This window comes from Lepidochelys kempii, chromosome 2, assembly GCF_965140285.1.
Source record: "Lepidochelys kempii isolate rLepKem1 chromosome 2, rLepKem1.hap1, whole genome shotgun sequence".
NCBI lineage: Eukaryota > Metazoa > Chordata > Testudines > Cheloniidae > Lepidochelys > Lepidochelys kempii.
This window is the reverse complement of record NC_136381.1, coordinates 35,681,459-35,706,637: the sequence shown is the minus strand read 5'-3', so window position 1 is coordinate 35,706,637 and position 25,179 is coordinate 35,681,459. Positions and strand designations below refer to the sequence as shown.

General features: G+C 43.2%; 1 protein-coding gene across 2 annotated transcripts in view; it reads right to left on the bottom strand.

Moving 5' to 3' along the window:
- The window catches only part of LRP12 (LDL receptor related protein 12), a 106,778-nt gene extending 102,616 nt beyond the window's left edge, over positions 1–4,162 (bottom strand). Inside the window, exon 1 of one of the 2 annotated variants that reach the window (XM_073330339.2) lies at positions 3,630–4,162. In XM_073330339.2, the coding sequence (XP_073186440.2) occupies positions 3,630–3,849 (220 nt within the window). In that variant the 5' untranslated portion in view covers positions 3,850–4,162. The remainder of the gene's footprint in view (positions 1–3,629) is intronic. The other variant, XM_073330338.2, reaches the window with a different exon arrangement.
- Positions 4,163–25,179: the final 21,017 nt, after the last annotated feature.

Below are 25,179 nucleotides of genomic sequence, written 5' to 3'. Positions count from 1 at the left end.
TAGTATGACACTGCAATTGGAGCCACAGACATGGGTCTATTGTAAGTATACCTAACCTGGCCCTGGTCCCAAAGCACAATTTTGAAGAGCAAGTTAGCTTTATGCCCCCTTGCACAAAACACGATGAAAGATTTTATTCAGACAAATTCTGGGACACTGTGATAACAGACACTAAAGTATATTTATGGGTTTGTACTATTAAATTTATTATTTTATTTTTCAAGGAATACAAAACCATTCTAACATACTGGTTTTAATAGTTGTGTTAAAAGTAATTCCAACAAACAATGACTGTTTATCGAAATATGCTTGTTGAGTAAATTGTAAAAATATTACTAAAAAGTAACTGAAGAATCTGAATTTAATGTACAGCAATTTGTTACACTAAATGATCTTGTTGGGAGAACGTGTTTTGGCTCTCAAATCAACCTACATGAATTATCATTTCTTTAGGAAATTAACTAAACTAACCTAGCAAAGTTCTTCTCACCCACTTGCCTGAGTCAAGCAATTGTTTTTAAATGGATGAGTAAATTATTATTCCACCCTCTCTCATCATTATAAACTGGTAGGACAGTAAAATTTGTACCCGGAATGGTATGTTTTCATGGCAATTCTTCAAGATGAACTAAAAAAGAAAAACAAGTAACTGATTTACAATAAGGTTATTGTAAATCAAATCACTCTTTTATATCTCTAAAACCTGGACTGGTCCTGGTCCAGGACAAAATACCTCAAGTCTCACAATACAAATATTTTTTCCTACAACAATTTATTTTCCTGGTCAGCAAATAAGTCAGACACCTGTGGGACAACAACTGATATAAAAGGAGGAGTCCCTCAAGAAAAGTTAGAGACAGCACCCAGGTAGAAGTCTCAGCACCCTTTTTCTCCTTGGCAATAGACATAACAGAGGAGGTTGAGCTGCTCAGCAAAGCATTGCCCAGGGAAATCATTTGTGGAGCCCCCAGACTCAGTTGTCCTAGTAGGTCTTTGATAAAAACCTTGTCAAAACCTTGACTAAAGCTGCATGGTGTGATCAAGGAAGTTTTCTGGTTTTTGAAAATATACAGATATGTTAGACATCTTCTTGCAAAGTACGGGTATGGTTTTATAATACTGTACAAATACTGTAAATGACATCAGGAACCACTATTATAAATATGATTTCCTTTTTGTTTGGTTCAGTCAAAAAACCACAGAGCAATTAAAAAAATTAACTCATCGTGGCTGAGTGCCATGCAAAATGCATGGATGGGCATACACACAGTTTCCTAAAAAATGAAGTCGTGTCTGCTTTGCATGGAAATTAAAGATCTCATAGTACAGGGGCGGCCAACCTGTGGCTCTTCAGAAGTTACTATGCAGCTCCTCGTATAGGCACCGACTCCGGGGCTGGAGCTACAGGTGCCAACTTTCCAATGCGCCAGGGGGTGGGGGGTGCTCATAGCTCAATCCCTGGCTCTGCCACAGGACCTGCCCCCACTCCACCCTTCCTGCCCCCTCCCCTGAGCCTCCACTGCCCTTTCTCGCTCCCCCCACCCCGCCTCTTGCATGCCACTAAACAGCTGATCGGGAGGGGAGGCGAGGTGCTGATTGGCAGGGCTGCTGGTGGCTGGGTGGCACTGGCAGCAGGGTGGGGGGAGCTGATAGTGGGCTGCTGATATATTACTGTGAGTCTTGGGCAATGTACATTGGTAAATTCTGGCTCCTTCTCAGGCTGGCTACTCCTGTCATAGCGCATTCTATAGCGTGCCCAGTGCCTTGGGCCAAGATTTCCCTACCACTTCCTGCTGTACTACGGATCAGTTTTCTGCCAGTTGTGGCTTTATTTCATTTGTGCTGATGCCATATTGGTGCACATGCTCCAAACCTTGACCAATTTACTTACAAAGTTATACTCCTTTCCCCTATCTTTGTCTTTACAGAAGAATGTGATACAAGATCAGGCCTCATTCTACACAGATAAACAGTCTCATGTGTGATTTCAATAGGATTACTCACATGTGTAAATTTAAACACATGTAAGGGCTTGTCCAAACTATAGATTTGTGCACCACTGCAGTTAATATAGCAGTAGCTACATCAGCACAGACCTCCAGGATAGATGTGCTGCTCTAATGTAAAATGAGGCTTGCACCCATTCAATTTACTCATTTCCAACTTGCAGTAGTGCACTGCAACTACCTTGCGGGGTTACAGTGCTGTCAGCAACGTAACTACGTTAGTGTAGCTACACTGCTGCAAAAATCTTGGGAGCAGGAATCCGTAAAGTTGTGTCTACACTGCAGCTGTTGTGCCTCCCAGCCTGGGTACACAGCATTTGCACTAGCTCCACTCCCCCGTGCAAGCTAAAAATGGACATTGCAGCTCAAACTCTCAAGCCCTCCCAACCTGCTTGGTCTGAGCTCAGGTGGCTAGCCTGAGTGTCTGCCAGAGTTTCAATGTCCACATTGCTATTTTCTATGCACTACCTCCAGAAAAGCTAGCAGGAGTCTTTCAACACAACTGGAAGACTTGTTCCCAAGTTGCAATGTAGATATACCCTAAGTGTTTGCAGGATCAGGGCCTTACATCTGTTCCGTTAATTAGCACAACAAACCCGGAAGCCTCAAATTTAACAATATACTTAAGCACATACTTAAGGTTTAACAAGTGCCTAAGTAGCTTGCTAAATCAGAGCTGCAGTTTGTAAGCTCTTCACAGCATAAGACATCATTTACCTCTTAACACACTGTGGGACCTAAAGAAAACAACCACCACCAGAACCCAGTAATGAAATTCTGTCCTCAGGAAGAACTCCCAAAGAAGCCAACTGGAATTTTCCACAGTAAAATCTGAGTAACAACTGCTGGATTTGGCCTACTGTCTGTAAATCATTCTGAAATACTTTAAGAGGAGAAATGCTGCAAGGGATAGAAATGATAAGTATTTCTTTATACAAGGCTGAGGTTTAGGAAAGAAATATGGGTGTTTATGTTAATATAATAAACACAGTATCATTACACAGGTTGAACAAAAACAAAAAAGCCAAAACGAGAGCACAGAGTTCTGGAATTGCTTCAAGGCCTTTCTCTGTGTGAGGATGAGTCAAGAACTCATCACATAATATTAGCATCATCATTTTATCATCTGACATAGTCAGGGGATCACGTCCAGCAATGACCAGGCCTCATCTGTCTCAAACTGGCCAGGCTGGAGCACTTTGCAGGGATTTATTAATTCAGTGATTTTTACAGTCACACAACGGCTCTGGAGTTTGCCGATGCGTGCGTAGGGGGAAGGAGGTATCTGGGCCAAGTCCCAGGCTGAGTTTAGGGGAACCCCTGGGGAAGAGTCCACCACCACGGACTGGAACAACAACAGGGAGATAAGGCAGAAGACATCTGAAGAGAGGGCCTGGAGGAGGGGGTTAAATCGAGATCAGGCCGGGGGAAGGGGTTTGGGGGAAGAGAGGGTCGGGGTCATTAAACCGGGGCGGGTGTAGGGAACTAGGGGAACCTCTCCCCAGCAGTAGGGCTGCGATGCCCGCCCCTCACACACGGAGGAGAAAGGAGACAAAGCAGCCTTCATCCGCCAACCCCCCTGCCCGGGGGGGCGGCCCGGGCCCCTCAGACGCGGGTACCTACCGCAGCAGGAGAAGACGAGGAACAGGAGCTGCGCCGACCGCCAGCCTGGGGACCCTTTTGTGCTCCAACAAGGGGCCATAACACCGCCACGGGGGGAGGAGCTGCAGCCGCCGAGCCCCGCGCTAGAGCCGCCGCCGCCGCGGGAGGGGCCAGGCGCCCCCTCAGACCGGAGCCCAGCGGAGCTGCCTGCCTCGGGGAGAGCTAGCGGCCCTCGCCTCATCCGTCGGCTCGGGGATCCATGAGACGCCGCCGGCCCCGGCCTCCTTCTCGCGCGCTCCGGCGGGGCCCAGTGCAGCTGCGCAGTGGATGGCCGAGCGCATGGATTTGCTCTCCACGGGCCCCCGGGCGGGGAGCGGGGAGCCGGCGGAGGGGAGAGGAGCAGAAGCCCGAGCTCCACGCCCCCGCTGCGGGCCGAGGAGGGGGCGGGGTGTGACGAGGTGGCTGCGCCGCGGCCCGCCCCCGCCTCCGTGTCTCCTTGCTCGCCGCGGGCCCCGCCCGCAGGGTCCCGTCCGCCCCAGGCCACAGCCTCCTGCAGGAGTGACCACCGCCCGGCTGAGAGAGCGGGAGTGGCTCCGGCCTCCGGGCACTTGAGGACACTGGCCATCGTGCGGCTTAGGGCCTGTCTACACCTCAACGGCTGCAGCGGCGCCTCAGGGTGGGCACTACCTGCGCCAAAAGGAGGGGTGCAGCGTCGATAATCTGCCTCCTGAGAGGCAGGAGCTAGGCCAACAGGAGAGCTATCCTGTCACCCTAGGGCTGGCAACAATGGGGGTGAGGGGGATTTGGGGTACGGGTGGCTTTTTCACTAACTAACTATCCCCGGGGTGGCTTTTTCACAGTCCTGAGCAATGTACAGTAAAAGTTGTGTTATCCGGCACTTTGCCAACTGGAAAGCGCCATAAACTGGCATTTCAAAGATCTTCATTGAAAGTCCGGTGTATAGTCCAGTTGGCGTGGGGCTGGCAGGCTCCCTGCCTGGCTCCGCATGGTTCCCTGATAGCAGCGACATGTGCTTGCTACTCCTACATGGAGACGCGCCAGGCGGCTCTGCACACTGCTCCCGCCCCGAGCGCTGGCTTTGCAGCTCCCATGAGCTGGTAACCATGGCCAACAGGAGCTGCGGAGGCGGTGCTTGCGGGCAGAGGCAGCACACCTGGCCACGCCTCCGCCTAGGAGCAGCAGGGACATGTCGCCGCTTGCAGGGAGCCAACCGAGCTGAGCGCCATCTGGATCCGGCACAGCGCACCGCTCCTGCGCCCCAACCCCCAGCCCTGAACCCCTCCTGCACCCAAACTTCCTCCCTCTTAGTTAACCAGAATTTTAACTTACTGGCACCCCCCATTCCTCCAACATGCCAGGTAGCAAAGCTTTTACTGTAGTTATATTAACCTAATTTCTTAGTGTAGACCAGGCCTTCATCAGCAAATGCACAGCCAATATACATGTTAGGCTTAGGTGATCATACACAGGAAAAGCCAGGGCCATCTTACAGAACAAAGTGTTTAAAATACCTAAGGGTGTATTTTTAACTTTTAATGCTCATCTCAATAGATTTCTTTTAAGGTCAGGAAAGCAAGAATCAGGAAGATGTTATTCAAAATTTATGAGTCCAGTGCCCTATCTGCTACCGCCTACCTCAGTTACTGTAGACAATGCCACGATCGTGCTTGTCACTCAACCCTGCAAATAAGGGCATCATCTTCAAAACAAACCCCTTTTTAAGTGCACGTATCCGGGATACATTGAAATTTTACAGATTCTTTCTGCAGAATATAACATAAGAACAGCCATAGTAGGTCAGACCAAAGGTCCATCTGGCCCAGTATCCTGTATTCCAACAGTGGCCAATGCCAGATGCTTCAGAAGGAATGACCAGAATAGGCAATCAAGTGATACATCCCCTGTTGTCCACTCCCAGCTTTTGGCAAACGGAGGTGGACATTCAGAGAGTGGGATTGCATCCCTTACCATCTTGGCTAATAGCCATTGGTAGACCTCTCAGTGATATGGCATCATCTCAACATTTCTAAGATACAGCCTTTCCTATCTACCGACATAGAAAAAACTCTCATCCAGCCTCTTGTGTCTCAATTATTGCCACAACTTTCTCTCTGGCTTTGACAAATGCAATCTTATCCAACTCATATTCCAGAATGCTGCTGCAAAGATCATTTTCCTAACCTGTTGCGTTCACCATGTCACCCCTCTCTCTGCATCTGTCCCCCTTCTCTGTCACAGCAAATACAAGCTACTTGTCTTTACTTTTAAGGTCCTTCACACCCTACCATCCCCTATCTGTCATCTTTCATTCACTATCAAGCTGTTGACTTGCACCTCTAATCACTCCATGATGCCAGCCTCCATTACCCACTTGTTAAATTTTTAAGCAAGCACCCTCCATTCACGCTTGGGAGGAACTCAACAAAACTAACACATTATCCTCCTGCAAAACTCTCCTTAAAACTATTTTTCCATGATGCCTACAAAAAAACTTAACAATTAGGTCCATAGCACATAGGGTGCTGAGACCATACCTATCAAGCTAACCAGTATTGTCTCACTGTACTTTCCCATCAAGCTCTCTATCTGTTGTGTTTTGTCTTTGCGGCAGAGACTGTCTTTTGTTCTGTTTATGCAGCACCTAGCACAATGGGGTCCTGGTCCTTAGGTGGGGCTCCTAGGTGCTATGGTAATATAAATAGTAAAAAATAAAACAATTCTTTAAAAGAAAGATTTTGAGCCTCTAAATCATCTCCTGGGCCTGTTGATCCAATTTGGTCACTTTCTTCTTTGAATGCCTCTACTGGCCCCTCATGTGCTACTGCATCAGATTTAAAATGACAGATTACTTCCATCAAGGTTTTGCGTAAATCTGGTTCTTCCCTGGATGAGCTGCATGTGAGCTGGGCAAGACTGGATTTGTAAAGACCAGAGAAGAGCATGTTAGGGGAATTAAGATGCAAGATAATGAGATAATGATGGCATTTGTCAGACTGTCAGATAACTGCCTCCATCCCTTCTTCCACGTGGCTCCTTATACACACCAGATACACAGATGCTGGAAAAAATTCTATTGTGGGGGTGCTGAGAGTCATTGAACCAAACTGTAAACCCTGTATATAATGGATATCAGGAGGTGCGGCAGCACCCCCAGCACCCTTATTTCCAGTACCTATGACACATATCTCCACCCCTTCCATGAGGCCCCGGTCCTGCCCTGCCTCTTCCCACCCCTTCCCCGCCCCCATTCCAACCCCTTACCCGAAGTCCCGACCCCAACTCCACCCCCTCCCTGCCCCTATTCCAACCCCTTCCCCAAATCCCCGCCCCGGCCCCGCCTCTTCTCCATCTCCTCTCCTGAGTGTGCTGTGTCCCTGCTCCTCCCCGCTCCCTCATGGAAAGTCCTAAGCACTGGAAGGTAGGTGGAGGAGCAGCAACACAGTGCACTCGGGGGGGGGGGGCAGAGGCGGCGGTCAGGGGGGCAGAGCGGGGGGTAAGGAGAGCTATGGCGGGCCGCAGCAGCTCACAGGCCACGTGTTTGAGACCCCTGATGTAAATGGTAGGAAAGTAGGACTTAAAGGGGGAGATGTAATGGAATGCTAAACTGTATTATACTGTTTAGCCACTAGATGGCACTGTGTGTAGAAAGTAGTTTAGTTAAGGTAAACCAAGGGTCTGCAACCCTTTGGCATACGGCCCATCAGGGAAATCCGCTGGTGGGCCAGGACGATTTGTTTACCTGCAGTGGCCACAGGTTCGGCCAATTGCAGCTCCCAGTGGCCGCGGTTCGCCATTCCAGGCCAACGGGGGCTGCGGGAATGGCATGGGCCGAGGGATGTGCTGGCCATCACTTCCTGCAGCCCCCATTGGCCTGTAACGGCAAACCACGGCCAGTGGGAGCTGTGATTGGCCAAACCTGCAGATAAACAAACCGTCCCGGCCCACCAGCGGATTTCCCTTCTTGGCCGCATGCCAAAGGTTGCCGATTCCTGAGCTAAACACAGCCATATCTGGCAAAGCATTACCGGATCTTATGATGAACAAATTGAATAACTTTATGCTGGAGCAGTAATTGACACCATACTACTACTGTGCATTAAAACAGGAAAACATAAATATCCTGAAATGGCTCAGATGCTTCTTCTCAGACCAAACCCAGATTGTCATTATAGGTAAGCATTCCTCCACCCACAATTCAACCTGGTGGGTGCTGCTACAGAAGCAGTTTCAACAGGAAACTTTGGACACTGATGATGTCATCACACTATTTTTTAACTTGGGTTTTTACTCTAGATATTCTTTCCCTTCTACTGATTGGCTGTTGGTTCCACCTTTGCTTGCCCCTTCCATTACAATCACTTCATTACACTTCAGGCTTACTTCACCTATCCTTTATATTCCCCTCCTTCCGTCTATAACTCCCTTTTCTTCCTTTCATTCCATCCCTATCCCCCTTATCTCTCTCTGTCTCTCTCTCTTCAATCTCCCCTTTCCCTTCTCTTTGTCTTGTCCATATAGATTATAAACTCTTCAGCACGGGGACTGATGCTTATTGTATGTTTGTGCAGTGCCTTGCACAATGATTTTGGGCCCTCTAGACACTACCATAATACAAATAAAGAATAAGAGTGTGTGCAACTTAAGGTGTTAACTATGAATGCTAAAGTCCTTTATGATCTGGGTCCCAGCGAACTGAAGAAATAGATCCCTTCCCATTGTGGCAGTAGAGATTATGAGAGATATTAATGCTAACAGTCCTAAAGCTATTTAAATGCCCTGTGTGCTGGAGTTCATTTTGCCTGTAAGTTCAACAGATCCCAAGTCTGTGGAACACTAATATTTTTAATTTTGTGCTTGTGCCCCAAGTTTGTATAATTAAACTCATTTTATATATTTTAAAATAAATAAATAAGCAATAGAAAATCAGAACTTCAAACATAACATTCCGTTAGTTTTATAACACAACACAAACAATGAGCATGAAACCAAGAATATCACCTTTCATCTATTACACAAATGAGGTGTGTTTACAAGAAAACAGTTGTTTGCACAGCAATTGGGAAAAGGAGGTTAATAAGCAAACTCTTTATTCAGCACCTGAGTTTCCTCTGAGGCAACGTCTACTCTAGTTCTAGAGCACACTCAGTAACTGCACCGCAGAATGATGAAAGGCAATAGAAGTTGCTGCCAGAAATGCCTGGACCAAGGCCACTGTGTTTAAAATATATAGCAATGACATCAGCAGGGTCTGCTTGTATTGTGCTAGGGTGTGTATTGGTATTCCTATTTCCTTTTGGAGAGAATTTAGCAGAATGCTCATGCAATCATCAGTCTCTCCTATAATTGAGTATTAGTAGTACGGTAGTGCCTAGGGACTAGTCAAGAATGGAGCCCCGCTGTGCTCAGCACTGTACAAACACAGAGTAATAGACAGTCCTTGCCCCAAAGAACTTACAGTTGCAATAGCTAAGACAGACTCTGGGTAGGGGAAAGAGATACAACATACAAGCAAAGTGAACCGAAAGATGGTCTGCAAACAGTATTGATTTAGCTGTTTAAACTCAGTTCCCCACCTGTAAAATTGAGATATTTCCTCTCTCCACCCTTCGTCTGCATTGTCTGTTTAGACTGTAAGCTCTTCCAGGCAGGGACTGCCTCTTACATGTATGTAAATGGGGTCTTTAAGCACTTCTTTAATATTACTGTTAGTATAATAGGCATAGAGGATGACATTTGGAGCCACATCATGAATTCTATTCTGACTGCTACATCTGTGGGTTCTGTAGTATCTATGATAGTCATGGTATCTGTAACATATGCTGCCATGAATCATTGCAAGCTAATTTCTTGGTGATTACATTTTCACCCACTGGAAAGGTTGAAAAGGCTTCTGGGTCTCATTAAGGCATTCACCTGTTGCTGCAAGGGCAACATTCTCTGAGATCCAAGCACCTAGTAATACTCTCAAGAGAAGATCTGTTATATGAAGGGAAAACCTGACTTAGTTCAGCTTTTAGCACTGTGCACTTTGCTTGTATACCTGAAGAATCTACTGCCCAGAGACTCAGCTGCAACTAAGGAACACACAGCACAATTCAGGGTGTGTGCACAAAGGCAATGTAAGACACCTTTTGCTCTCACATGATCCTGGGGAGTTCCCTGAGTGTAAATTTGACCAGTCTGAAGACAATTCTTATTTGCATTATTTGCCAAGAAGTCATGCTTCTTACTTAGAATATACATTCTTTGGGACAGGAATTGTCTCTTTGTTCTGTGTTTGTGCAGCAAGCAGCACAATGGGGTTCTGGTCCATGACTGGTGTTCCCAGGCACTACAGAAATTTAAATTAATTAATTAAATAAATAATACCACCAACAGAGGGGTGGCCTAGGAATCACTACATCAGCTCTAGAGCGCTGGAAGATACCTGCTGCACTGGGTTCTGTAGCTGGCTACACTGGCTTTATGGCCACTTTATACTGGTAGTATAGTGCAAAGTGACTAGTGGGCAGATGAGGGCTGGGCCTATGTACTGAGTTTCTTTAGATACCCACAAAATCTACAGTCACATGCTAGTCTTGTCATTAGAAAGATCTATGGCAGCTCTTTAGCAGCCAGCATCCATTACCTTTTTGCCTTTTGGAGACTGGGGAGTATCTGCCCACTAATAGACACAAACAATTTCTGCCACTAAACCACCATACCATTTTTAAAAATAAGCTTCAATCCAATCAGGAAACAGAAACAATCATGTGATATAAATAATCACACACCGTGAATAAAGTGAATAGGTTAAGACCTAGTCAAAACAGACTATTGAGAGGCTGAAACGGGTTGCATAAAGTATTAAAGCAATTTTGAACAATTAAATCAGAAACAATATAAATCTGTTCACAGATTATTCTGTCCATGAATCAGGCTAACTATCAAATGAAGAATTCACTATTAATGGTTTTCCATCTGTAGGATAGGCATACACAGAGGGGTGAGGGAGACACAAGGAACTGGGGAGAAGGGAGAGGAAAGGGACAGTCATATAGCAAAGAAGAGAAAAAGGAAAGACGAAAGCACTGGAAGAGAATTATGCTCACTACAAAAAACTAGGAAGTTAACAGAAGTTTACGTAAATGTCTTTTTGAACCAAAGCTGGCTAGCTACAGTTGAGGGAGGTACTTATAAAAAGGTAAAATCGGTTTTCTCAGGGATACTCCAAATATGTATGCAGATTTTTGTTTTTTAGGTTCTGCTTTGTTTTTCTCATGCATAGTTATTGAAATTATTATTGTTCCAAGCTGCATATTAAAACTGGCAGCGTCTTTGATTTTTAGCAATAAGGCTAAATCAGAAGCATCTTGTTAAAATAATATAAAATAAAATATAATTAGTTCTCTCATATCATCTTCTTTCCAGTCACTAGGGTAGCAATAGCTCTGGCTTAGTGAACTGGCCCTAATATTAAAGAGCTGTATAAACTCTACTTTTACATAAGTAACTAAATTTTGAAGGAGGACTTGTGGCACCTTAGAGACTAACCAACTTATCTGAGCATAAACTTTCGTGAGCTACAGCTCAGAAAGCTTATGCTCAAATAAATTGGTTAGTCTCTAAGGTGACACAAGTACTCCTTTTCTTTTTGCGAATACAGACTAACACGGCTGTTACTCTGAAACCTAAGTTTTGAAGATAGCCATAGGCTGGGTCAGTGAAAAACTAAAAATCTTCATGCTTCATGCTAACATTTACACATTTGGGGCTCTGGCTTGTTGAGCACAGTTAGTAATATTCATACACTTTGGCCACAACTCCAGGATTTCAGTTCACACTGTGCATGCACAAGCTCCAACCTTAGCATTTGGAAAGGGAAAAAACAAACAAAACAGAACAACCTGAGAGAACTTTTAGGAGGCTATGGAATAGCACTACATTTCCTTTGAAAGTCAGCTCGAAACATCTATCTTCTTTTGAAAGGTTAGTGTATTTCCATAACACACAAAATAGAAAATTAAAATTCTAATTTTAAAATTCTTAACAAATATTAACATTCTTCTTTTCTAAATCTAGCACAAGTTGGTGCTCCACATTATGGCTTCTGGTTCATGCTGACATTTACTGGCAATGAAAGAATCACATGGTGCATCCTTGTAAAGGGAAATGAACTTGTGGCTCCAGTATGGGATCCCCCACAACTTCAATGGGAACTCTGGATGAATCAGAAGTCCCAGGAGGGATCAGGTTGTTGCAATGAGCCCTTCCTCACCCTTCTGCCCCAACCATGTGGGCCATGGTGTAAAGTAATAATTTGGCTCTTAATATGTCCATCAATCTTTGGGGAATAATGACTGAAACAGGTCTGCCACATGATCAGAAGAGAGGAGAAGCCCCAGTATTAGCCCAAAAGAGAGGATATGTCCATAAAGATGGTGTACCTAATTTAGCACCCTCTATTTCAATTCTTATCCAGAGAATCTAATCCTACTACTGCCAACATGTGTCACATCTCGAAAATCATGAGATTGGCTTAAAAACCATGAGATTTAAAAACAAACAAACATTATTGGTGGGGGGGGGCAATTTGCCTTTTGGTTTCTGAACTTTTAAGTTAGGCTTACATCATATTTTCAATCTTTTCTCCACAACCATGAGGACTAGAAACTTCCTTTTTTTAAAAAATGAAAGTCAAGATCCACATGCAATCTTTTGGTTTCAGCAACTGGGACTTTAAGAGAAACAAAGATCTGAATTAGTTTATGAAACACCATTTTCTTTTAATAAAGCTAACTTTATTTGCTGCATATTATGTAACAACTTATTTCTGTCTGCAAAATCAAATTTATGTTGTACAGAAGATATAGAGTAAATGGCATTTCAGTAATATGTACATATTCAAAAGATGCAGGCTTATATATTAAAGTACATCATGCACAGTATCATAGGGAAATAAAATGTCACTAGGTTAATAGTTTAATATTCTAAGTGTACATTGTGACAAGAGGGATGTCTTGGAGCAAAGAAAGACACTTTACAAGTTTAATAATCAAAGTAACATAAATCATTGCTTTTATTAGCATTTCACCACCTCTTAATTAAATACAAGAAAAGCTATGAGAGTTATAAGATTAAATTTATAACTCGTGTACTGTTTGACCTGCACTGACTGCCTGTTCTTTAGAGAATGTGCTACAATGTTTTTTTACTAGTAGTTAGAACTGTAAGGGGAAATTCTGAGAGGTACAAAGGGCAGCTAGGCACCTACTTCCCATTGACTTTCTCATTTGTGGTTTTGAAAATATTCTCTGTAAGGAATATAGAAGCTGCATACCTGAAGGGGACTCTCTGATGCTCTATTTCCCATTATGGCAACTGAAATCAGTGGGTTGGAATGAGTGACCTTTCCAAGATACAGTTTTGAGAGATAGAGCCTTTCCTTCTCTTCCTCTCTATATAGTCAAAAGTACATCAGTGGCTGCCTTTAGGGCTAGGCTCATGACCTTTTGGTTTCCCCTCTGTGCTGTGTGGTTTTGCATTATATTTTCCACTATATTTTATTTTGTTTTGCCCTTCCAGAATTTATTCCTATTCTGTTATGTTGACTATATATTGTAAATTGTATTTTAAATCTATTTCTGTTAAGGTACACAGAAATCTTTTGGTGTCTAAATGAAAAAAGAACAAAGACATTCAGATAGCAATCTAACTTTAAAATAACCGTTGTGGCTAGCATTTAAAGCTATTGGTCAGATTTTTAGATTGTGGAAAACTGCAAAGTTCCACTGAAGTAAATGAAGCTGTACTACTGTATGTCAGCTGAGGATCTGGTCCAGTGCTCCCTGAACATACTGTTGTATCAAATTTCTGGTTTTTATTTGAAAAATGTTCCCCAAATTGGTGATTTTTTTTATTTTCTGTACACCCCACCCCTGTTTTTTTTCTTGCAAAAATTGAAGATGGATGAACGTCAAATATATTTATTGAAAATAAAAAAAGCTGCCTCTAATGTACCTTGGAAACCAAACTACTGCTGATGGCAAGGAGGAGGGAAGGATAAAATAATCAAATTAGTAAGAGAATGATGGAACCTTGAAGGAAAAGCTTCCAATATCCAAGAGAATTTTTCCAAGTGGGGATACATGCAATCTGAAATGGCAATGATCATGAGACTCATTATATGTCATCCTTTAATTCTCAATGAGCTGAAGATTTTCTACTAAGACTGCATAATTACATTGTTGGGGGTGTCAGGGACTGCTGGCTAGGGAGCAGATCACTCTTCTCAGACCTATTGTTTCGATCTGTTAGAACAGGGGTTCTCAAACTGGGGGTTGGGACCCCTCAGGGGATCACGAGGTTCTTACATAGGGGGTTGCGAACTGTCAGTCTGCACCCCAAACCCCGCTTTGCCTCCAGCATTTATAATGGCGTTAAATATATTAAAAAGTGTTTTTAATCAATAAGAGGGGGTCACACTCAGAGGCTTGCTATGTGAAAGGGGTCACCAGTACAAGAGTTTGAGAATCACTGTGTTAGAAATGCAGGAAAACACTGCATTGTCTTTCATTCAGTTCAGTTTTTTAAGGGTTCGTTCACAAGTCTCCAGGCCAAAGATTTAGGAATAGATTATCTTCTGTGGATAAACCATTCATCATCATCCACAATCTTGTCTCTAATGAGAAACAAAAACTGACACAGAACCAGAACTGTCTAACGGTGCAGAACAAGTGCTCTCACTTCATCTTCCCAATGTACCCTCTTTATTTACAACAGATTCACAACCAGGAAGGACAAATCTGGAGGCAGAGAAGCTATTCTATTAACATTATCCAGTCTCACCAGATCCATGAGTCCAGAAGCAAAACTAACCTAGCCATTTTGCTAATCCATAATTCTCCCAGACATATAAACCTTTCCAGAGAAGCCAATACAGATTCTGTATGACAAGGGATGAAGTTCACAAGACTTGTTGCTTTGGGAGATTTCAATCTCCACAGAGAGAATGACTCTGACAGGATAAACCAAACCTTTTTATCCTAATTCTTCACCTTAGATTTCCCACAGGTCAACTCAGACCCATACACATAGTGGGCCATAACCTGGACTGGATCCTTTGATTAGAAGTGTACACAAAAAATGCAAGATCAACCCTCTGTCCTGATCAAGCTGCTTCCTTCTTTGGAAGGTAATAAAAACTTCCCATTAGAGCAGGACCAGAAATACAACGCCTTCCCCATAGGTGCTAGAAGTAGAGGTGCTGGGGGTGCTTCAACACCCCCTGGCTTGAAGTGGTTTCTATTATATACAAGATTTATGGTTTGGTTCAATGCCTCTCAGTACCCCACTATAAAAACTGTTCCAGCACCCCAGCCTCCTTCCAATAATTTGGCTCATTTTTTCAGTCAAGTTAACAAAACACCTAGCATGACACTTTCTAATCCCACCTGGGTTACTTACAAGAATCCTGGATCTCTCTTAATCAGGCTTGATACAGAGACAGCACTTGTTGCTATGGGGGATGACCTCTGGCTCGCCATGACCTTCCTCAACAGCTACGTTTTATCAGAACAACAAATCTGTTGTCCATTAGGATGAGAGTTTGAAGTGCAAGAGACAGGACCTACCTCGGAGCTGGACCTGAGAAGAAAGATAGTTTTGTTGCTAAGACACTGGACTGGGGTTCAGGAGACCTGTTTTTAATTTTTGGTTCTGCCACACGTGTCCTCCACTATCTTGAGCAAGTCATGTAATCTCTCTGTGCCTCAATTTCCCAGTTGAGGAATGGGGATGATAAATATAGTCAAAGGAAGTATTTCCATTTAAATTGTAAGCTGTTTGGGGGAGGGTCTGTCTCTTACTAAATATATGCACCGCACCCAGAACAATAGGGCTGCGGATCGGAGTTGGCGTCTCTAAGCGTACCCGAATGCAAGTAACAAGAATGACTTGGACTGTGGAACTCCCTCCCATGAGAGACAAGTATTACCATAAAACTGCTGTTCCTCCCCACCCTGGTCTGGGGGTTCAGCTAATGCATTTGGGTAAATGCAGATTAATGTTGTTCTCCTAATCTGCCTTCCTCCATCTCTGCCAAAAATCCCAAACCTCTCCACAATAGTGCAGAAGGAACATCCAGGAGCACAGACTGTTTGAGAGCAGGGATTCAAACACCTTGAACAGTCACCCTATCTCCTGTGCCTTCTGCATGGTGAAACCAAATGAGAGCCGCTGCACACTGATTCACTCTGATGCAGCTTAGTAGTACCTGCATAGTTAGGAAAAGCACAAACAAAATGCCATCCCCAGGTGCACAGAAGGGAAGGTATCCCCTGCCACCCTCCGAAAGTACAATTTACAGAAACTAGTGCCAATTTGTTGCAAGCCAGAAAAGGTTCACAGACCTGCAGTTTCAAGCTCCTTTTTGTTTTTCCATCTTTTTTTTTTCCAAAAAAATCCACACAAATGTTAATACTGTAGAACACTGAATTTACATTCAAGAGCTCTCAAAAGCCATGAAATTCTACAGCTGTAAATGCATGTACAACCTTAATTCTGCCCTCTTGTCTGTTTATTCATTATGACAATCATTAAATAGTATCCCTCAAATAATACAATATTACTTATTCTCATAGAGATTTCTCTAGACAAGGAGTAGACAATATTCCCAGAGCCAAGTGTCTTTAGAACTGGTTGCTGATCTGTCCAAAAGGGTTTGTTTGGAAGCTATATGTCTGGCCTAGGAGAGCTGCTGAGAGACCCTGGTGATTAAGTAATGAAGATGGTGTCAAAACATCTGGTGATAAATAGCAGGTAAGGGAATATATGGAAAAATACAGTATATACAGATGAGCAGGTCTGGACGATATGCAGCCCAAGATTTTCAGTGATTTAGCTAATAAAATTACTGAATAATGAATAATTATATTTCATAAGTTATGGAGAGCCAGAGACATACCTGTGGAGTTGAGAAAGTAAATAAGGTATTGATCTTTTCTTATAAAGAAAAAAACACTAGTAACTACTATCTGGAGGCTATAACTGGTATCCCTAGTAAACCGAGTTAATGTAACAAATACAAAAATCTATATGTAGAAAGATTAAAGAATGTAGCCACGAGTCTATCTTCGTTATTTCTAGAGCATCTGATCACCTTGATATCTAAATGCAGATTTTGCACAACGGATTGTAGGATGTGACTACAAAAACTCATGGGACTGCAATCCTGGCTAGAAACTGTGAATGTTAATTAGTGGGAATAAAAGCACTGAAGTATAAAAGTATATTTTCTTTATTGGGCCTGTCCTGTAGTAGGTGACTTCTGGGTACTCTTCTGGCTCTGTCAATCTGTTTCTTCACTTCAGTAGGTGGGTATTGAAGTTGTAAGAATGCTTGATAGAGATCTTGTGGGTGTTTGTCTCTTTCTGAGGGGTTAGAGCAAATGCGGTTGTATCGTAGAGCTTGGCTGTAGACAATGGATCGTGTGGCGTGGTCTGGATGAAAGCTGGAGGCATTTAGGTAGGCATAGCGGTCAGTAGGTTTCCGGTATACGGTGGTGTTGGTGTGACCATCGCTTATTAGCACCGTAGGGTCCAGAAAGTGGATCTCTTGTGTGGACTGGTCCAGGCTGAGGTTGCTGGTGGGATGGAAATTGTTGAAATCATGGTGGAATTCCTCAAGGGCTTCTTTTCCATGGGTCCAGATGATGAAGATGTCATCAATGTAGCACAAGTAGAGTAGGGGCATTAGGGGACAAGAGTTGAGGAAGCGTTGTTCTAAGTCAGCCATAAAAATGTTGGCATACTGTGGGGCCATGTGGGTACCCATAGCAGTGCCGCTGATTTGAAGGTATACATTGTCCCCAAATGTGAAATAGTTATGGGTGAGGACAAAGTCACCTACTACAGGACAGGCCCAACAAAGAAAATAACAGAACGCCACTAGCCATCACCTTCAGCCCCCAACTAAAACCACTCCAACGCATCATCAAGGATCTACAACCTATCCTGAAGGACGACTCATCACTGTCACAGATCGTGGGAGACAGGCCAGTCCTTGCTTACAGACAGCCCCCCAACCTGAAGCAAATACTCACCAGCAACCACACACCACACAACAGAACCACTAACCCAGGAACCTATCCTTGTAACAAAGCCCGTTGCCAACTGTGTCCACATATCTATTCAGGGGACACCATCATAGGGCCTAATCACATCAGCCACACTATCAGAGGCTCGTTCACCTGCACATCTACCAATGTGATATATGCCATCATGTCCCAGCAATGCCTCTTTACCATGTACATTGGTCAAACTGGATAGTCTCTACGTAAAAGAATAAATGGACACAAATCAGACGTCAAGAATTATAACATTCAAAAATCAGTCGGAGAACACTTCAATCTCTTTGGTCACTCGATTACAGACCTAAAAGTGGCAATTCTTCAACAAAAAAACTTCAAAAACAGACTCCAAGGAGAGACTGCTGAATTGAAATTAATTTGCAAACTGGATTCAATTAACTTAGGCTTGAATAGAGACTGGGAGTGGATGGGTCATTACACAAAGTACACTATTTCCCCGTGTTTATTCCCCCCATCTACCCCCCACTGTTCCTCAGACATTCTTGTCAACTGCTGGAAATGGCCCACCTTGATTATCACTCAAAAGGTCCCCCCCCACACTCTCCTGCTGGTAATAGCTCACCTTAAGTGATCACTCTCGTTACAGTGTGTATGGTAACACCCATTGTTTCATGTTCTCTTTGTATATAAATCTCCCCACTGTATTTTCCACTGAATGCATCCGATGAAGTGAGCTGTAGCTCACGAAAGCTTATGCTCAAATAAATTTGTTAGTCTCTAAGGTGCCACAAGTACTCCTTTTCTTTTTGCGAATACAGACTAACAGGGCTGCTACTCTGAAACCTGGTTTAGGAGAATGATCCTTCTTCAAGCTGTTGTATTATAAGGTGTTAATGGCATCCATCAATCACAGACTTGGATAAAGCCAGTGGGTGTACTAAGCACACTTCATTCAGGCTAAATGAAGAAGCAATTAAAATCCCCTTTGTGTACTGATAGCTTTACTGATAACAACAGAAAGCTATTGCCCAAGGCACTGGCCAACATAGCAAGGTCTGACAGATGCTAAACCTGGGCACTGATTGCAAGCACAGGGGATGGAGCATCAATTAGTTGCAGCTATGTGTGTCAGAGCCAGAAAGCTAGCAGACAGCTAGAGAAGCAGTTGTGATGGTAGCCCTGAAAGGGAGCAATTATAGAACTCTTTGGGATACACAACTCACTGGAAAGGCAGGCAGGCTTGGAAATTGTGAGCAACGAAGCTGCCTGCTGTGTTCCTACTGTCTTCAGAGAAACAACCTGGCAAAGCCCAAATATTGGCTAATAACTTGGGCCTAGGGTCTCCAATATAAATTGTGATACTGGTAGGAAAATTGCTACAATAAACATTTTTTCAAGCCACTCCTGGCATTCTAAGGATCTGTCTGTCTGTCTCTCTCTACACACACACACATATACACCCTTTGCCTTCCACCACTTTCAAAGTTCCCACATTATGAAGTACATGAAAGATGTAATCACCAAAGAAAGAGATGGCCCAGGGACAGGGAGAGAGTTCTTTCCTAGCCGACTTCCAGGTTTCAAAGTAGAGCTCAGCTAAAGATTATGTGGAACAATGACACACATAATAGATGGAAAATTGAGCGCAAGTGAGGGAAAGAGGGGGAGAAAAGTGGGAAAGCTTCCACCTCCTAACTCATGTTATGTATATTTGTTGTATGTTTAAAAAGAAGATTGGGATTTGGAATTATCCACCTGCCTCTTGACAGGCATGGAGAGGGGATATGTAATAGGAGTGCTGAGGAGAGACCCAGGAAAGAGAGTTGAGTTACATGGAATAGAATTAATTACTTACTTATTGGGAGAGACAAAGTAGGTGAGATAATATCTTTTATTGGACCAACTTCTTTTGGTGAAAGAGACGAGCTTTCAAGTGCCACAGATCTGGGACTAACATGGCTACAACAACGCTTACTTACTTATTATTAGCTTACTTTTGTGAGATCAGAGCACAATTAACTTTTTCCTCCACACTTCCTTTCCTTATGTAGCAGCAAGCAGATTTTCTATTCTGTGCTAATAGACAACTAGCATGGTATATTTTTACTATACTAGATGGTATATATTTTTATACCATAAATATTTTTAAAATATTAAAAATATTAAAATATTTTTAATATTTTTAAAATATTTTTATTTTTATTTTTTATACCAAAAATATATTTATATTTTTTATACAACTAGCATGGTATATTTTTACTATACTAGATGGTATATATTTTCCTTCTGGATAGAGCTCCATATTCAGACCTAGTTACTAAAGAAATATTAAGACGCAGTATGTCCATATTTCTTTGTGCATTATTTTGGGACTGAAGATTATATCATCCAACAGTCAAAAGCTCTTCATTAGGAAGACGGAGAAGAATTTGTTTTGTTTTGTTTTGTACTGAAGTTAGCTGATTTATTACATGAAATATTTATTTTATTACTGACTGATTTTCTTTCTGTTATAAGCATTATGTATTTTCTAGGTTTTCAGCATTTTGTAAATTATAGATGGTATATGAACTAAACTAAAAATAGTGTTTGAGCTTTGATTCATTTTATTTTCATTCTTGTTGGAAACATTTTTTTTTTTTTTGCAGGTAACCATAAATCTTTTTCTGAAATGCTCTGCCAGCTTTAATAAGTACAGCACAGTAGCCAATGCTGGTTTTCAGTCGCTGTAGCTGAATGTTAAGCAGCATTGGAAAATGTTAAGTTGTGAGATAACTGACTAGTTTTCTTAAAGCTCTTTAGGGACACTGAGAATTAACAATGCTTCTCACCTCCCTCTTCACACTCCAATAGAAAAATGCTAATTTACTATTAACCTAGTCACAGCTGCCTCATATTCCATTTTCTCCACTTCAAAATTCATACAGGAATGTATGCACTAGTACTGTGCATCTCTGATAGAAAAACAGCTGGAATTCCCTTTGGTAAGGATTCTGTTCACAAAACCCTTAAGCAGCTTTCATGCTAGGAAGATAGGAAACTTACGATATTTGCAGAATATAAAACATATTTAAAAATTAAGATGCATTTTCATGCTATTCTGTTCACAACTTTCTAATGCTCTCTGTTCAAGTTCCCTATCATCATTTGTATGCACCTTCTGAAAAATAAATAAGGAACTCAATTCCCTTAACACTTGCTACAACAATATTCATGCTAGTGGGAAGTGGTCTCTACAATGTACACAATATGGGCCATATGTACAATATAGGCCAAATCCTGAAGGTTTTTGCCAGATTTTCTGCAGAAGTCAATGGATGTTTTATTGGAGTAAGGACCAAGTAAAAATATAGAGTAAGGCCTTCAGGTTTTGGAAAAATATAAAAATACACAATTTCAATCTCGTCTGTTGCCTGCAGAATTAAAGGGAATACACATTGCACATTTTAGCAGAAGCTAACAGCCTGGCGTGTAATGTTACAGTAAAGATACAAGTACTTTTACTGGTTTGGGGTGAAATAAAATGTGCATGAAATGAAAGAAAAAATGAATTACTTACATGTATCTTAAAGGTTGAGTTTTTAACTGGTGCTTCAGTTCATCTTGAGAAAGCATAAAAACTTGCACAGGGATTTTATCCACAATTATTAGAACTAGTGACAAAAATTGCAAGGAAGTTTTTCAAAAGCACAAATGCAGGTTATGCACTCTGAGATTTTGGCACCCAATTTCCTGAGACCCTTTGAAAACTCCAACCTGCATCTTTTGAAAGGGTCTATTAGATAGAATATGCATTGATTTTAACAATCTTGGAAACCTCTGGAGTCCTTTCTAAAAAATAAAATATGAGACTTGATACAGCTGATGGCTCAGAGGTTTGTCAGTGACCTCTGCTATATTTTTGGTAACAAAAGTTGAGATTACATGTTGATGTTAACAAAATGTCATTGAGAAAAATTGAGTAAAGTCATGTATAGGCGTATTTAAAATATTTTGGGCTGCTATGTCATAAACTGAAACCGTAGTTTTTCAACAAAAAGTATTAATCTGAAGCATATGACTGCTCAGAGCTCAAGTATGAAACTGCAGAAAAACCTGAGTGTCTCTGGATTAAGTTTAGAAGTGTGAGCAACAAGGGTGATGTCACGGTGGGAATCTGCTATAGACCACCAGACCAGGGGGATGAAGTGGACGAGGCTTTCTTCCGGCAACACACGGAAGTTACTAGATCGAAGGCCCTGATTCTCATGGGAGACTTCAATCACCCTGATATCTGCTGGGAGAGCAATACAGAGGTGCACAGACAATCCAAGAAGTTTTTGGAAAGGGTAGGAGACAATTTCCTGGTGCAAGTGCTGGAGGAACCAACTAGGGGCAGAGCTCTTCTTGACCTGCTGCTCACAAACTGGGAAGAATTAGTAGGGGAAGCTAAAGTGGATGGGAACCTGGGAGGCAGTGACCATGAGATGGTTGAGTTCAGGATCCTGACACAGGGAAGAAAGGAGAGCAGCAGAATACGGACCCTGGACTTCAGAAAAGCAGACTTTGACTCCCTCTGGGAACTGATGGGCAGGAGCCCCTGGGAGAATAACATGAGGGGGAAAGGAGTCCAGGAGAGCTGGCTGGATTTTAAAGAATCCTTATTGAGGTTAGAGGGACAAACCATCCAGATGTGTAGAAAGAATAGTAAATATGGCAGGCGACCACCTTGGCTTAACAGTGAAATCCTTGCTGATCTTGAACACAAAAAAGAAGCTTACAAGAAGTGGAAGATTGGACAAATGACCAGGGAAGAGTATAAAAATATTGCTCGGGGATGCAGGAGTGAAATCAGGAAGGCCAAATCACACCTGGAGTTGCAGCTAGTAAGAGATGTTAAGAGTAACAAGAAGGGTTTCTTCAGGTATGTTAGCAACAAGAAGAAAGTCAAGGAATGTGTGGATCCCTTACTGAATGAGGGAGGCAACCTAGTGACAGAGGATGTGGAAAAAGCTAATGTACTCAATGCTTTTTTTTCCTCTGTCTTCACGAACAAGGTCAGCTCCCAGACTACTGCACTGGGCAGCACAGCATGGGGAGGAGGTGACCAGCCCTCTGTGGAGAAAGAAGTGGTTCAGGACTATTTAGAAAAGCTGGACGTGCACAAGTCCATGGGGCTGGATGCGCTGCATCCGAGAATGCTAAAGGAGTTGGCAGATGTGATTGCAGAGCCATTGGCCATTATCTTTGAAAACTCATGGCGATCCAGGGAAGTCCCGGATGACTGGAAAAAGGCTAATGTATTGCCCATCTTTAAAAAAGGGAAGAAGGAGGATCCTGGGAACTACAGGCCAGTCAGCCTCACCTCAGTCCCTGGAAAAATCATGGAGCAGGTCCTCAAGGAATCAATTCTGAAGCACTTAGAGGAAAGTGATCAGGAACAGTCAGCATGGATTCACCAACGGCAAGTCATGCCTGACTAATCTAATCATAGAAGGCAAGTCATGCCTTCTATGATGAGATAACTGGCTCTGTGGATGAGGGGAAAGCAGTGGACATGTTGTTCCTTGACTTTAGCAAAGCTTTTGACACGGTCTCCCACAGTATTCTTGCCAGCAAGTTAAAGAAGTATGGGCTGGATGAATGGACTATAAGGTGGATAGAAAGTTGGCTAGATTGTCGGGCTCAACGGGTAGTGATCAATGGCTCCATGTCTAGTTGGCAGCCGGTATCAAGTGGAGTGCCCCAAGGGTCGGTCCTCGGGCCGGTTTTGTTCAATATCTTCATTAATGACCTGGAGGATGTTGTGGATTGCACCCTCAGCAAGTTTGCAGATGACACTAAACTGGGAGGAAAGGTAGATACGCTGGAGAGTAGGGATAGGATACAGAGGGACCTAGACAAATTGGAGGATTGGGCCAAACGAAATCTGATGAGGTTCAACAAGGACAAGTGAAGAGTCCTGCAATTAGGACGGAAGAATCCCATGCACCGCTACAGACTAGGGACCGAATGGCTAGGCAGCAGTTCTGCAGAAAAGGACCTAGGGGTTACAGTGGACAAGAAGCTGGATATGAGTCAGCAGTGTGCCCTTGTTGCCAAGAAGGCCAATGGCATTTTGGGATGTATACGTAGGGGCATTGCCAGCAGATCGAGGGACGTGATCGTTCCCCTCTATTCGACATTGGTGAGGCCTCATCTGGAGTAGTGTGGGCCCCACACTACAAGAAGGATGTGGAAAAATTGGAAAGAGTCCAGCGGAGGGCAACAAAAATGATTAGGGGACTGGAACACATGACTTATGAGGGGAGGCTGAGGGAACTGGGATTGTTTAGCCTGCAGAAGAGAAGAATGAGGGGCGATTTGATAGCTGCTTTCAACTACCTGAAAGGGGGTTCCAAAGAGGATGGATCTAGACTGTTCTCAGTGGTAGCTGATGACAGAACAAGGAGTAATTGTCTCAAGTTGCAGTGGGGGAGGTTTAGATTGGATATTAGGAAAAACTTTTTCACTAGGAGGGTAGTGAAACACTGGAATGCGTTACCTAAGGAGGTGGTGGAATCTCCTTCCTTAGATATTTTTAAGGTCAGGCTTGACAAAGCCCTGGCTGGGATTATTTAATTGGGGATTGGTCCTGCTTTGAGCAGGGGGTTGGACTAGATGGCCTCCTGAGGTCCCTTCCTACCCTGATATTCTATGATTCTATGAAATGAGAAATTAATGAAACCTAACAGCTGTACACTATCAGCAGTGCACATATAATACACTGGCTAACTGACTGTGGTCACGTCTCCTTCTAGTAGCCAGCCTATCATAGGATAGCTGGTCTTTGAATCTTCACCAGGTCCAGCACCCCTATGCCAGAGCAGGTGGGCCTGATTGAGCCAATTAGAGGGATAGGGCTACACCTCGGGAATATAATGTCTGTCAGGGGGCAGGAAGAGCAGTGATAGCCTGAGTGTTTCAGGGGTGGGAAAATGGGACACATAAAGCAGTTCTGCTCCTTGAAGAAGGAATTTGAGAAGAATGGTATCTGTGGGGAGGGGAAGGCCTGAAGAGTGATGGAAATAATCCCAGGTAGGACTACCAAGGCAACGAGACAGGAGAGTAGAAGCTCATGGTAGAGGCAAAACACTGTAAACCAAGGACTCAGACACATAGTGCTGGAACTAGGGATGCTGCAGCACTCCATGGCTTGAAGTGATTTCCATCATATACAGGGTTTATAGTTTGGTTCATTGGCTCTCAGCACCCCAACTATAAAAATGGTTCCAGCATCCCTGCTCAGACAGGGCCAGAAGCTGATCAGTGTATAGGGCAGTGTATAAAGGTCTAGAAAACATGACCTATGAGGGAAGATTGTTTGTTTAGTCTGGAGAAGAGAAGACTGAGAGGGGACATGATAACAGTTTTCAACCACATAAAAGGTCGTTACAAGGAGGAGGGAGAAAAATTGTTGTTCTTAACTTCTGAGGATAGGACAAGAAGCAATGGGCTTAAATT